The sequence below is a fragment of the Zosterops lateralis genome (assembly GCF_965231275.1).
Source record: "Zosterops lateralis genome assembly, chromosome: 3".
Classification (NCBI taxonomy): Eukaryota; Metazoa; Chordata; class Aves; order Passeriformes; family Zosteropidae; genus Zosterops; species Zosterops lateralis.
Window position 1 is genome coordinate 72953600 of NC_139764.1, and position 14476 is coordinate 72968075.

Genomic DNA, 14476 nt, shown 5'->3' on the forward strand with positions numbered 1-14476 from the left:
TTCAAGGAGAACTCTGTCTTTTATTTTGCCCTTGTACTGTCTTAATTTTCCACCTGAGTGGAAAGGAAAGTAATTTAAAGCTGTGTAAGCACTGTTAACAAGAACATTTTAAAATGTTTTTAAACGGCAAAACACCTTTAACTCTGTTTTGAAAAACTCTGGTGCAATTTGGAAGAACAGTTGTGTCTTGATGGCACTGTAGGGTGCAGGCAGACTGTGTCAGAAGCTTGTTGCCAGATACAATAGATATTTTAATGACTTCTTTTTTATTTAATTTTTTTTTTCATTTTCTAAGCAAGAAGGTATTTAGGAGTGTACATAAAAGAACCTTTTGGCATGAGAATTTCATTAACATAAATAGGTCTGTTAGTTATTTCTCAAGAACACTTTAATGAGACTTCAATGTGAAACTCATTAGAACAAATACATGAATTCATATGTCAAGACAGAGATTGTAGCATCACAGTTCTTGGCATCTATTAAGTCCATAACTCGTTTACATTGACGTGCATTGTTAATCAATATTTAAGACACTGCAGATGTCAGTAATGTTCACATTAGTCCTGCAACCATGACAGTATGAAAGTTGCTAGTAGAATTCAAGGCTAAATATTGCTATCTCAAGTCTTTCCGTTACCTCTAGGCTACAAGTTAATGACTGTCTAACTTTGCTGTCCCTCATCTATTTAAATAATAAGGGAAGCAGGGAATTATGTGGATGTTATAGCATCATTTTATCAATTTTTTGTTAGTTGAAATTAAAACACTAGCATTGTATGTATGTGGATTAATAATTCCTCAGGCTGTGACAAAGGGAGGTGAGGTGAGTTGAGGAGCAAATGTAGGGATAATGAGTCCAGTTGGGCTGTTGACAAGGCAGTTGGAATGGAACACTATAGTTGATAAAGACTTGCAGCATTCAGTGGTAACTTTGGGCTGCCTCCTTTCAAATGCACCAAAAAACAGCCTTTGGGTGGTGTTTCTAATCTGTCTAATGAACATATATCTCAGCTGCCTATTGTTAATAAGCTAACTCATTTTACTTTATTTATTGCTTGTGTAATTGTGGCAGTCGAAGTCTTATAGGACAGTATGATTATTATGGAAGGTTTTGTTGGATATATGTAGTTGTTCGGGGCATGTTTTTACCCCCCAGGGCTTTATCTGTTGATGCCTGGTTTGTTTTTTTTTTTTGGTGGTTTTAAGATTGCATACAGCAGCTTAGAGTATTATTGAGGTATTTTCCACATGTTAAAATTAATAAACATAATCATGGAAGGACTTGATTAAACTACGCAGTTATCTGTAATTTAAATCTGTAATTTAATTATAGGTTCATCAAAAATCATACGCCTTCGTGAAGAAAACAGTGAAACAAGTGAAATACTGAAAGGAAAAAGCTCTGGTAATGGTGCATCAGTTCCAGTGAAAGGAATAAATAATTTAGGAAATACCTGCTTTTTTAATGCTGTCATGCAGGTAAGATGGAAAGATCATACCACTTTCTCTTAACAGATTTCAGAAATGCTAAATCTGTATAATCTGCTGTATAATCTGTGGGATTCTGAAAAGGTTTTGAGTATTATGAGTCTTCATTCTGTTATCTGAAAGTCCTTTTCAAATCCTTTTTGCTCCTTGCTATCCAAGGAATGTTTCCTGTTATAATAAAAAATAATTCCTGTATCAGTACCATTTTGCACAGTAATGAAACAAGTGAAAGTGCCAAGTTTTACACACTGCATACGTATGTGGGTTGTACTGTAGCATATGGTTTTATTTGAAATTCAGCATTACCAGTCATGGCTAATGCAGGGTATCTACCATACTGGTGATGTGAATGGTGGTACTGTGTGCATAATGTAAATGTCTGCACTATTCATTGGGATGTTGTTAAACCCCTACAATGGATGCAGTTATAAAATTAGTTTTATTAGTTATGGGGTTTTTCTGACTAGAATAACAGTAATGAGCTATACTAATACACATCTATTGATGTTTAGTGTACAACCAATCCAACATCCTCAGAAAAAGCAGCAGCCTTAGTGGGTTTTATATTTCACCATCCTGTTGCTTGTCAGCTGAGCAGAGACATCTGTCTGTCTGCAGACAGGAGTGAACAAGTAAAAGGAAACTGCTACAAAGTGTTCTGCACTGGCACACCTCACCTTGTGTTTATTACAAAACTCATCAAAAGATAGTAAAACGGCAAATTGTTATCTGTCCATACTTAGGGCATTGTAGAAGCCTAAGTGATCTGCTGTCAGAGTTGACCAAAAATAAAGAAACAAAGCTGAGATATATTGAGTTGGTTTCTCTCCTAAATTCAGAACAGTAATAGTTTTCATTGTGCCAGAGTCTTTTGTGCTTCATGGGGCATGATGAAAGGGACTGCAGAGTTTAAAAAAGGCAAATGGTTTCTGATAATAATGTCCTCATCCTAAAAAAAAAAAAGAATCTTGTTGTTCAACATAAATAACAAAGTTATTACTAGTGAACTATTTTGAAATTACAAAAAAAGAAATAAATGCAATTTTAGAAACATTTAGATCAGTGATTTTTTAGTGCTCTTTCTAGTGGTCGGATCTAAACCTCAGTTGCATGTTGTGAAGTACACCTGGTTTGGTCTACCCCTGAATCTAGAATATATGACTAAAGAAACTGTAATTGAATGATCAGCATGTTTCTCATGTTTTTATTTTGTTGTGTTTTTTTTTTTTTTTTTTTTTTTGTTTGGTTTTTTTTTTGGTTTTTTTTTTGTTTTTTTTTGTTCTTTAAGAACTTGGCACAGACTCACGTACTAAATGAACTGATGTATGAGATAAAGGAGAAGGGAACAAAGTTAAAAATCTGTCATACTTCAGATTCTCAACTGGTAAGTATGCACTGAGAAATACAAATTTTGGGAAATGTGGGAAGAGGCTGTAGGACAGGAAGTCACATCTCCATTAAAGGCACACTGTTACTCTCCCATTTCTTTCACATTTTAATTGTTTAATGGGTTTATGTTACCTGTGAACTGATTTCTTTTACAAAAATCATTACTCAGCCCTGGAGAAGGAGGAAGAATTACTTGCTTTCATATACTGAAGTATCAATATCACAAAAAGTGAAACCAAGTATCAATAATGCCTTACCTTAGGAAAGAGCAGCTGGTTTATTTTATTTGCCATTTAATATCTTCAGTATGAACGTATGATACAGGAAATAGTCTGTTTGGCTCTAGAAAGTGTCTGTGAAATATTTTATTCCAGTCCATCCCAGCCCTTTATTGAAGGCCTGTAAAGTTTATTACATGCTTCACAGGCCAGGGGATTGAAATGAGAGAAACGAAATTTCAGTGAGGAACAAATTTCTTATCCTCAAGCTCATTGCATATGGGAAAGTGTCTCCTGTGGCTATTATCCAAAGAATATTTTGCTGTTCCAGTCATGTCTTAGAGACTTGGGGTTTCATTATATGCTGTTGGCAATAAAGATAATACCCCTTCCCCTCTGCTAGCTGAAAAAAACAGTTTACAGAGGATTTTTTCTTAGATTTTTCTTTTTTTTCCCTGCTGTTTGCTGTGAGCTTTCTGGTGGCAGTGAGGGTAGAGGAGTGGTGTGCTGTTTCAGATACCTCTGAAATGATGCTGATTTCACTGTGTTGCTGTAGGTGATGTTCATAACTTCTCCAGGCGAGAACAGTGTGAAAATCACTGCATTGTTGTCTTTATTTCCTCCAGTGGCAGTTCTGAGCGGCAATATGTTTCACAAAGTTATCCTGAGCCACAGCAGAGGTCTGGAGCTTGTTTTTGCCCAAAGGCTTAGCAAGCCGATGGGGTGTTGGCTTATGCTTGATGTGTAACTTGCACAGCCATAAGGTTGAAAGATTTATTTTTTATTTCATGACAATGCTTACAATGTAAATAAGGTCTTTGGAGCAAAGACTCTTGTTTCCTGGTCATTGTATGCCAGTGTAGAATAACAGGGCTGCAGCACTCTAATTAGTAGTAGTGTAGAAACCTGCAGCTTCTTTCTTGGTAAGGGGCCTTTTCCTACCTTTTGATAGTGCATATAAAGCAAACACTTTATATTTGTGTGTATCCATAGCGCTTACATTCTGTTTGGATCTGCTTTCTGGATGAGGCACCCTCTCCAAGTGTTTATCTGGCACTTGTAATCTGTTTTTTCTGAGATCAGGTCTGCTAGTAGGAAGCACTGTGGGCACGTAGGAACCTTGGACCATTTTAAGGAGAGCTGGTGGTCTGTGGTCATTGTGACACGTGGTGTGTAAGCAGTTGTCCTGGTTTTGGGCAAATTTGGGAGGAAACTTCCAAAGGGGTCTCTCTAGAAAGCAGATTCAAGCAGTGCCTCCCCCAACTGGTCCAAGAAAAGATTTCCTTGGAGAAAAGTGGAAAAAACTGTTTATTTAACAAATAAAGTATTCACAAGCATAAAAAAAGAATAATACAAAAAATAAAATCTCTCGCTGTTCTGCTGAGATAGCAAATTCAGAAAGTCCTTGTCTTGGAGTGTAGCTCAGCTTGCTCAGTCTCTTATGAGTCCCTCTGGTGCTGGAAAATGCCATCCTGGGCCCCAGTGGGCCACAGGTGTGAGCTCCCGGTGCTCATCTGGGTTTTCAGTCCAGAGCAGGGCCGATCAGTTCCAAGGAAAGGAAAAGCCACAGTCTCGGGAACTTCTCTGGCTCAGCTAGCTAAAAACTACCAAAAGCAAAGGAGAGCTCTCTCCTGCTGTCCATGCTGCAGACACCACAGTCCATGAGAAGGAATGCGGGGGAGCAAGTGCAGTTTCTACAAACAAACTGCGCGCTTCTTCTCTCTGCCTTCACTCTCAGAACCAGTCTTAAAGGTGCAGGACTTAATTTCCAGCATAAGCAGAACAGAAGGCTGGGGATACAAGTGTCATAAAGTCACCTTAGGACAGCAGTGCAGGACTGTCTTCTGCTTTAAAATTGGTTTGGTTGGCTGCTGGCTGGATCCTTCCAGACCCAGAACCTGCTGGCTGAGGTGAACGTCATACCAAGGGGGGCTGTGCAGGGTCCACCCTGTGCCTGTCTTCCAGTGCCACAGGAGACATGTGGGATCTGCCATCAGCTCTTGCTGTGAACCACTGCTAGTGCCTTCACAGCACCTGGTTTGTGGAGGAACACGATGTGTTTCTGTGCCTGTCAGATGTGTGGAAATTTCAGTGTGTGGCTCACAGATGAGAGAAGGTGGATGCCCTGTTCCTAAGGTTGGGTAACAGAGAGTCACTGAGCACAATCTTATGCTGGCCCATGGAGGCAGTCACCTGGGTTGTCTCTCCAGATGAATTTCAGTGCGTGTGGGGATGAGAGTAAAGCAGGTAATACAAAGGTTGTGAGAACCACACTGGATCATTGACATGCCTGTTTCCAAAGCTATTGGTTACCACCAAGAATTATGTGGTTTTGAAACTATTACTCCTAAAATAATAAGCCTGCCCTTAAATTATTTCAGTCAAATAGGTGACATCAACATTAAAAAAAAAAACACCCTGAAACACTCTTTAAGTCTCAAAGTTACATTGCTCTTTATCATGTATCTAATAACTTAAAAGAAGTCTTGTGCCATTACTTTTGAAATCTGATGTGTAATTTACCTTTGTTTTTGAAGGATCCTTTGGTGGTAAACCTGTCCAGCCCAGGACCTTTGACTTCAGCGATGTTCTTGTTCCTTCACAGCATGAGGGAGGCTGGAAAAGGTCCTCTGTCTCCCAAAGTGCTGTTCAGCCAGCTTTGTCAAAAGTATGTATTGTGTCCTCAAGCTCATCTTTCACTTATTTTTTAAATTTTAGCTTCCCGTGATGTATTTCTAAGTGTGCAATGTCTGTTGTCCTTTTTAAAGAAGCTGTTATATTTTTACCAGACAGTCCAGGAAACAGCTTCTTCGTGTTTTAAAGCTGAAGAACTCCTTGTTGCACACCAGGGTGGTACCTACTCTTCTTGTAGTGTGTGGCCCAGTTCATAACCATGAACATTCAGTGAGCTTTGAACTGAGTGTGAGGAGGCAGAAAAGGGCATGGTAAAACTGAAGAAAATAAGACTATCTTCCAGGTCTTGTTGTTTGTTAGCATAAAGCTATGCTAACACTACAAAGTGTATGTAGGTATTTTGTAAAAAAGAATGAGATTTTAAATGGGGAACCTCTGCTATGATGTCTAACCTTGGCATCAATTCAAAATTAAAAAGGGTCTAACAAGTAAAGACTTGAAGCAGTACTGAAATGGCATATGGCTCCAGATTGCAAAGAGCTTACAAGCCCTAAAGAAACTCCTGTTTCTTGGTGTGGAAAATGTTTACAGTGGTGCTTTGTAGGTACTTCAATTATGATGCAAACAATCTTGCTTTTTAAAACACCTGTAGAAGATCTATTTAAAAGTTGATACACATATTTAAGTATTGACTTACCAGTAATAGAATGTGTAGAAGCAGAGTAACTGGAGGATGATACTTATGAATCTCATATTTAAAAAAGAATAATGTTGCATGATAGTTTATTTGCTACAGTATTATTGCATGGAATTTTACGCATTCTGCAGCACGAGAGTTAGGATGAAAGTTGCAGCTTCCTACCATGAAATTCCAGGACAACTTTACTGAGCAGGAATGGATTTACTGAAAATGGATTTACCTGAAAATATGGTAGAAGGAAACAAAAGCTTTTAGAATAGAGCTGGGACAATTTTATTCTAAAGAAATAAGTAATTACCTTCTCTTTATCCTCAAAATTCAGCTTCGGAAATTTAGTATTGTATATTTTTTCTATTGTACTTATCTTCCTTTTGATTCTTTTGAGCTGTAATAGGAAATGCGTGTAAAGTTACCTTAAAGCATTTTTGAGTCATACAGCAGTGTTTTTTGTTTAGCATTATCTACCTGGAAGAAACATACATAGGGAACAAAAATATATTGTTTTCTCACTCCTCCTTGTGTTTTGAGGCGGTTTCAAAAAATGTGAACGTAGGTATTAAATTTAGCTGAGAAATTAAAAAAGTAGTTTTTTCCCAGTGAGTATTAAGGATTGAAGGGAAAAAGAATGTAAAACGTATATTGAAGCCCAACTTAGCAAATTCATTGCGAAATAATCACAATGCAGTGCACTTCAGATGGCATGGCATTTTTAGAAGTGACAGGTATTTCGTGTCTGCTCTGTCTGTGTTTGTGTAGTCATCAAGTGATGTCAATATTAAATCTCAGCTATCTAATTGTTTTGTTGCTGTCTGTTGATCATTAAGGTGTGCTAGCAGTATGGTCAGCAGACTTTTGCTGTTTAGACATGTATCTGCCAGCTCCTACCATCTCTTGCCCTCCTCCCTACTTCTTACTTTTGTTATCTTTGCAGAACACTATTTAGATACAAATCCTTTACTAGCTCTACTATCAACAACAAAAGTGTCAGCCACATCCTGTTAGTGAGAAGTTAGATGTTCAGGGGCAGTAAGGGGCTGGACAGGTATGGCAGAAGGTTTCACTCTTCGGATTGTTTTCTCATTGTTGGTGACAGAAGCAAGAAAGGGAGAGTTTTAGAAAATTCAGCAGTGTGCAGTGGTGAAAGTAGGAGAATGGGAAATCTTTATCTTTGCAAACTGAATACATCTACTATTTATTAGCTTTAACAGTATGAATGCAGTGTTCTATCATGCCATTTTTACAAAGCCTTTTTCTTTCTTTTGTTTTAAAGTTGGCTTTCTATTTTTCATCAAAGTTGAAATGCAAGAGAGAGCAGGGCAACATAGCAGGAGTTTCAGTGAGGAAGAAGTCTGTGTTACTGCAGTGTTCTCTGTAAAACTGCTTCTTGAATGCCACCAAGGGATCATGTTAATGAAATTATCCTAGGGGCAGGCACTGCTTGTGGTCTTCATATTGCATTAGCATGAACTCTTTCTATTTAACAAGCAAAGTTCAAACAAGTTTCCTAAAGAGATGATAGGATGAGTGTGTGAAAGGAAGAACTACACTGATTCAACTACTGAGGAGAAGGACATGGAAGAAAGCATTACTATTCTGATAGTAATGTGTTGGGTTTATATATATTACATAAAAGTTTGCTGACTCCAGTTGCAACCTCCTTTTCTTTTTTTTTAATTAATTCTTTCCCACAGATCTTGCAGTCAGTGCAAGTATACAGTATATCACCATACCTTTCTTCAGTAGAGAATTTATGAAGGAGATTATACAGATGGTATAGGACAGAAAAGGATCCAGACACTGCTTTGTTCAGCTGCAGCTCTAGCATGTCCCCGAGTGGGATCCCAAAACCTGCAAGTGAATAGACATTCACTGCTCAAAAGCAGTAAGAGAACTGGAACACAGTCATTTTCAACTGCAAACTGCTTCTTTAATAGTCTGAGGAGATCATGATGTGAAGTTCATAATCTTGTGTATGGAAGGACATTCGCGGTGCTCTTTTTTTTTATTAAATAATAAAAGGAAAAAATGATACCAAGTGTTCATTTTATCAAGTGGTGGAGTAGCCAAGTTGAAGAAGGGGACAAGAAGAAAAGAAGTGGATGAGTCTTTCTATGGCAACTGTTTAGCGTCTGGTACTAATTCATCCACTGTTAATTTTGTTAGTGTTGCAGCTGTCAGATGTTTTGCGAGGACAGATTGTGAGCATAGCTACGGGGCCCTTCTGTTGGTTTTCCACTATGCTGAATATCAGCACCACAGACTTCTGACTTATCTGGAGACTTAGTGACTAACGCAACACTGATGTATTAAGAGGACATAAATTTTATTTCCTTTATTTGTTATGATTGAATAATTTTTTTGGTGGAAGAAAGCTTAGTTTTGTGCAAGTAAATATTGCAGCATGTAAGTGATGAGTCCAGAAAGGAGCTGCTTCAAACCTCCATTAAATAATTATTAAAAGTGATATTTTATTGCTACATTACCATGCAGAAAAAAATACTTCCCTAACAAAGATTTTATTGGTGTTCACAAAATCTACTTAGGTCTTCCTTCTCCAAAGACTATTATTCATCCTTCCTTCTCATGTGCAGGAAGTAGAACTGAAAGCAGAGGTGGGACTGGCAGAATGAAGGTCATGTGTGGTTACGACTGTTGATATGAACAGAACAATAATTTCGAAGGGGAAACCTAAACAATTCCACATTTATCACTTCTGAGAGGAGATGCTAAGGAAAACTAAGGTGATGTTATACAAAATGTGAGAGATAAAGGAAACAGGATTTTTCTCATTAATGAAGGAGTCTTTCTGAGTCTTTTCTTTTGAAATAATACTGCTTGAGGAAAAATATCTTCTTAGAAAAGATTTTTTACTTGCTTATTTTTCTCATTGATTTTTACCATTTAAGTATAATAGCAGCAGAACATACAGTTTGTCTTTCCTTGACCAGTAGTTAAGAATTATTTTGTGTCCTTGTCATGCCTCCATGTGCCTTGCTGGTGGTGCTGCATCATGTTGAGGAGCTCTGGCAGAGGAGATTACAGCTTCTCTGGGCAGTGGCAGTTGAGAGATTGCATGTCGTCCTTTTCAGCAAACTTTGTCAGAGTTTTCATAGTTTTAGGAACAAGTTTATGAGTGCAAAGTAGACAAAGTGTAAAAGTGTGTGTTGGCAGCAGTCATCTGCATGTGTTCCTGAGCTTTATGTTCACTTCTGCTTAGGGGGAAGACCTCTGTAGCATTTTGGAGAACACACATATTTTCAGTGTGTGGTATTGGTGAGCTGTGTAAGCAGAGCTTATAGATACAATGAAGAAGAAAACCAGTGATTTTATTAGGCGCGTTGGCAGTGTATTCTCCATTTGGGTTAACCAGAATTTAGGGAGGGGTAACAAAAATTGGAAGCCTTTATGTCAACAGGGACTTGAGTGTTGGGAATTTAGGCAGGAGAGAACATGAAAAGAACACATGACAGCAGAAGACAATGAATGATAAATTAGCTGTGCTTCTTTAATTGCCCTCATAAGAGTTTAAGGAGCTGTGTGTGAAACTGAAAGGCAACAGATTTAGAGCCAGGGAAAAAAAAAAAAAAGGAGTTTTTTTAACATTTTATAGGGCTAACCTATGGAACTTGCTGTCAGAGCAGCTTGCTGTTGGAAATCTTAGCAGGACTCAAAGGAAGAAAGATAGACCCGGTGCATTGCAAGAAAGTAGGGGTATCTCATTTTCCCTTTTGAGGGAAGGTGAGACGAAAAAGATGAAATAAATCGGCCAGTACATCCAAAGGAGAGCTAAGTGCTGTCCGTCCACACCCTTGAGATAGTCCAGCTGTGCCTGGTGTTATCTGTTACTTACATGTGGAGGCTAGCCCATGTTTGGTGGGGCTCCTCCCAAGCACCTCCTACCAAGCAGAACTCTAGTGTATGTACTGCATTAAAGGATTCCTGTGCATGTTGCCTAACAGAAAAAATAGTATCAAATAGTATCTTCTGATTCCAAGTGCTTATTGTTGTTTCTAAAGTTATCCAAGGCATTAGGCTATCTTCTGCACAAAGATAGTAATTCTTGAAAGGATGATTTTGGAGATTTTTATTAGACAGTAAAAGTGTGTCAGCTCTGTGCAGTGTGATTGAATGACTTTAATTGTATCCCAGTTCTGCATTTAAAGCATGGCTTAATTTCCCTCAAATTAATATAATATAGGAATTAAAACTACTAGTTTTTTCCTTTGAAATATTATGTTACTATGTAGTTTTTGTCATTACAGCATTCTAGGAAGTCAATCTTCATGAAAAGTATTTCTTTAACTGACAGTCAACCAATTATAACTGGTCTCCAGATGAGCAATGAGAGGGTAGATAAGATGTCACAGTTGTCCTTCACCACTTATGGCCATTAGCAGGAGTTCAACCTGTTCTGTCATTATCCTGCTGACACTGTACAACAGGTTGTATCGCATTGGCACTGGCTTCCATATGTCAGCACATCTGTGAGCGGTCAACTCAACCAACCATCTCCAAGTCCCCCACTTTTGCCAAGGATATTGCTTGAAGCATATTTTCAAGGAGACGAGAGCACACATCTTTTAGTTGTCAGATTTCTGTGTATCAGCATGGATTAATTCCTTTTTCTTCTCTCATACTGGTTTATAAGTGTAGGAAGTTTTCAGTAAATGCATTGTGAGGTGTGAAATTCCCTCCTTTCTTTTTATTGCTATTTTTTTGTTTCCTCTTGTGGTTCCTCCCCCAAATTTCAAATGTTTTTCCACAAAACATGAGATATTTAGAATTATATGCAACATTACATAGCATGCTTTGTACATGAATGACAGATTAAATATATTTTAAGCAGTGTTAACAATGACACCGTTTGTCAATCTAAGTAAATTACTCAGCCTTACAGGGAATCTTCACAAGTCACTTTCCCTGCCACTTCACTTTTAAAGTGGTAGCTGTTACATTCCCATCATCCTTGTTTCCATTAAAATCAGGCATATATATTTAGTACAGGCCCTGAGAAGCCTAAGCAACCATGTACTTGTAAATGCACTGTGTTCTAATAAAATGAAAAAAATCCCAAAATGAAAAACTTCCATGGCTGAGTTAATTTCCTCCTCTCTAATTTAAGCTAATAAAACTGTGTGGAACATGCAGGTAAATTATTTTACTTAGAAATACAAATTAGTAAATTAATTTTCACCTGAAATGAGTTTTGTATACTCATCAGTAGGAGGTTATGCTGCAGTAACAAAAAGTATGTGTGGGGCTTTTTCCTGATTCGCATTGAAGACTGAGGTCTGTGAGGTGTCTTCTGCAGTGAAAAAACCCTCCTGCAACAGTGATGGAGTTTTTCTTGCTCCTTTGTCAAGTAATTATTTTTTTTCTTCGCTTTCATTAGAATGTCTCTTGCAAAGGTCCTGCTTTCATTGCCGAAAAGTAATAAAGTCCCTATTAGTACCAGGATCCAGAACATGTATATAAGGAAGGTTTTCTTGCTATACTGGAACTATTAATGTGCCTGTACTGGAGGAGATGGGCTGAACATAATCATTGATTCTCACTGCCTCAGGAAAACAAGAAATTTCCTATAAATTAATGATGATACTGTGGCTCACTAATCAGATTTCTCAGAATTGAACTGACTTTGCATCTGAGTTTTTTCAGATTCCTGGACATTCACTGAGAGAAAACTATTTTAGCGAATTGAAAATTGAAACTGTGCATGCATGCAAATGTGCATATCTAATTTATTTTTTTAATGTATATTGAGTGTTTTATTGAAACCAAAATAAAGGTTCAGTGCTTTTCAGAAAGTATTTGCAATTTATAATCAAATTTATTGGAAATAAAACATGATTTTAATAGAAGAAATGGCATTTTAGGTATATTAATCAAAATATTTAATTTTTAAGATTATTTCAATTTTTAAATTTGAAATTAATTTTTGAGGTTGACTTGCTCATGAAAAAAAAAATCACTTTCAAAAGAATGCTTAAAAAAGTCACCCACTCTACTGGTTATAGATTTTATAGTAAGCCTCACAGTACAGTAAAATCATTAAATCATTTTTAACTAGGGATATTGTGAACTTTGTTTCAAAAACTAGATATGAAGAGCAAATGTGAAAGTATCTTATTTGTAAATGGGAACAGATTGTTTTGCATATGCAGGTCCAGATTTGTTCTACTTAATTTTAGGCCTTGACCTTAGATATCTGCGTTTTCACCTTCAAATCCTTCTCCAGTTACACCCCAAAGTGCCTCCAGGGAGCAGTTCAAAGCTGAGACTCCTGTAGCACTATATCCTGCCTGTAGCCCATGTCTGCTGTGCCCTAACTTGGCAGCTTGACACCTTGCCCAGCTTTACATTTTACTGCTGTAGGCACATCACACATCTGGGATGTTTTCTGATCACCTTTAATTTCTCCTGTTCATGAGCACAAACTTTTAAGGCAGATCTGAGCAGCTTTAGTGTATGAGTGCAGTGAAGCCTCACTAACCCTCAAGAATCCTGAACAGCTGAAGAGCTTTGCTGGGCGAGATCATTGTGCCAGGGGAAATACCAATATGTATTTGCAGCTCTGTGTACTGGCGAACCTCAGTATACAATCCACAGCTCAGAGTGAAAACTGGTTCAATGTGTGTTTAATGAAATTAAGGAACTGAGTGAATGGTTGGTTTCTCTGGCAGCTCTGCCAGTTTGATAAAATTCCTGTTTGAGCTGTGCTAATCCAGTTGTCCCCTGTGCTAGGTTTTGGAAGGGCTGTGCATGGTTAGACCTGTGTGTGCTTGCCTCAGTCTGCAGCAAGTCACAGGTGCCATTTGGTGGCATTACTGGGAATTCAGAAACCTACCTGTTGCAATCCTGAGTAACTTGCTCTAGGGGACCCTACTTGGGCAAGGAGGTTGGGTTAAGTGACCATTAGTCTCTTCCAACTCCTTGTGTTTCTGTGGAATCTCATTTTAGATTAAGTAGGTCAAGACTGTAATTAAAGATCTAAAGGGTAACCTGCCTGGAAAGACAGGTATAGTTTGGCCAGTCAGTTACAGTTAATGCGAATAGAGACGTGTTAATAGTGAATACTATTCACTCATTTGGGGTTGCAAGATCCTGAAGGTTCAAACTGTTTATTAGATGCCTCCTGGCTGTGGTAAGGAGAGCACTTTAAGGATCTATGCATGTACTCACAAGCTAATTTTTTCTAATTTATATATAATCTATGCCTGAAAAATTTGATATTTAGAGTACATTTACATGCTGTGAATAGTAAAAAAAGAATTCAGCAGTTCTTGAAATAGTAGTGATTGATGCTACTGAATGGCTGTCTCAGAACTGATGCAGCATTACCCCAGTGCAGTTGCCTAAAAGATCACCAATGTAAATGGGAGCATAGTCAGACATGGATGTTTTTCCTCTTCTGGCTTCTGGGGGTGATGTGGTTGCTGCTGGTGATCTAAAAGGATTGTTCATGCTCATTTGAGATTTCTCCTCAATGGAGAAAAGGGTGAGATAACAAAAGAGGTTAAGCACTTAGAAAATCTTCTTTCTCTCTCTTCCATGACATTGGGAATGTGTGGTGGTACAGAAGCACTGGTGTAGTCTGTCAGGAAAGGGCTGCTAGCACAGATGAGTTGCATAGAGAGTTAAACTCTACTGGCAAATCTGTATTTTAGTCAAGCCATACTCTATAGAGTCAAACTGCAACCCAAGTTAAAGTGAAGTATTATTGGCAAAATTGTCTGCTGCACCAGGGGTTTCCTAAAGCCCCATGAGATTCTGCCGGGATTGTACCTATTTGTACCTCAGCATCCAACAAATGTCTGATGTTGACATTGTCTTGTTAAGAATCTCCCAAGATAATTTTAAATTCTTTACTGTTTCTTTCATAGGGCTCCTCGATTTAAGGGGTTCCAGCAGCAAGACAGCCAGGAGCTTCTGCACTATCTGTTGGATGCAATCAGGATTGAGGAGACAAAAGTAATGTCTTTGTGTGTCTTTCAAAAGTGAACTACTAAGTGTCATTGCTTCAATGTTCTTCATGTTCAATGAAGAA

At 38.0% G+C, this 14476-nt stretch overlaps 1 protein-coding gene across 3 annotated transcripts in view; it reads left to right on the top strand.

The window, feature by feature from the left end:
* The window catches only part of USP45 (ubiquitin specific peptidase 45), a 54944-nt gene that overhangs the window by 20223 nt on the left and 20245 nt on the right, over positions 1–14476 (top strand). For all 3 annotated transcript variants that reach the window (XM_083857494.1, XM_083857496.1, XM_083857495.1), the window contains exons 6-9: positions 1334–1479; positions 2777–2872; positions 5633–5763; positions 14313–14400. In XM_083857494.1, coding sequence (XP_083713620.1) covers positions 1334–1479; positions 2777–2872; positions 5633–5763; positions 14313–14400 — 461 coding nt within the window. The remainder of the gene's footprint in view (positions 1–1333; positions 1480–2776; positions 2873–5632; positions 5764–14312; positions 14401–14476) is intronic.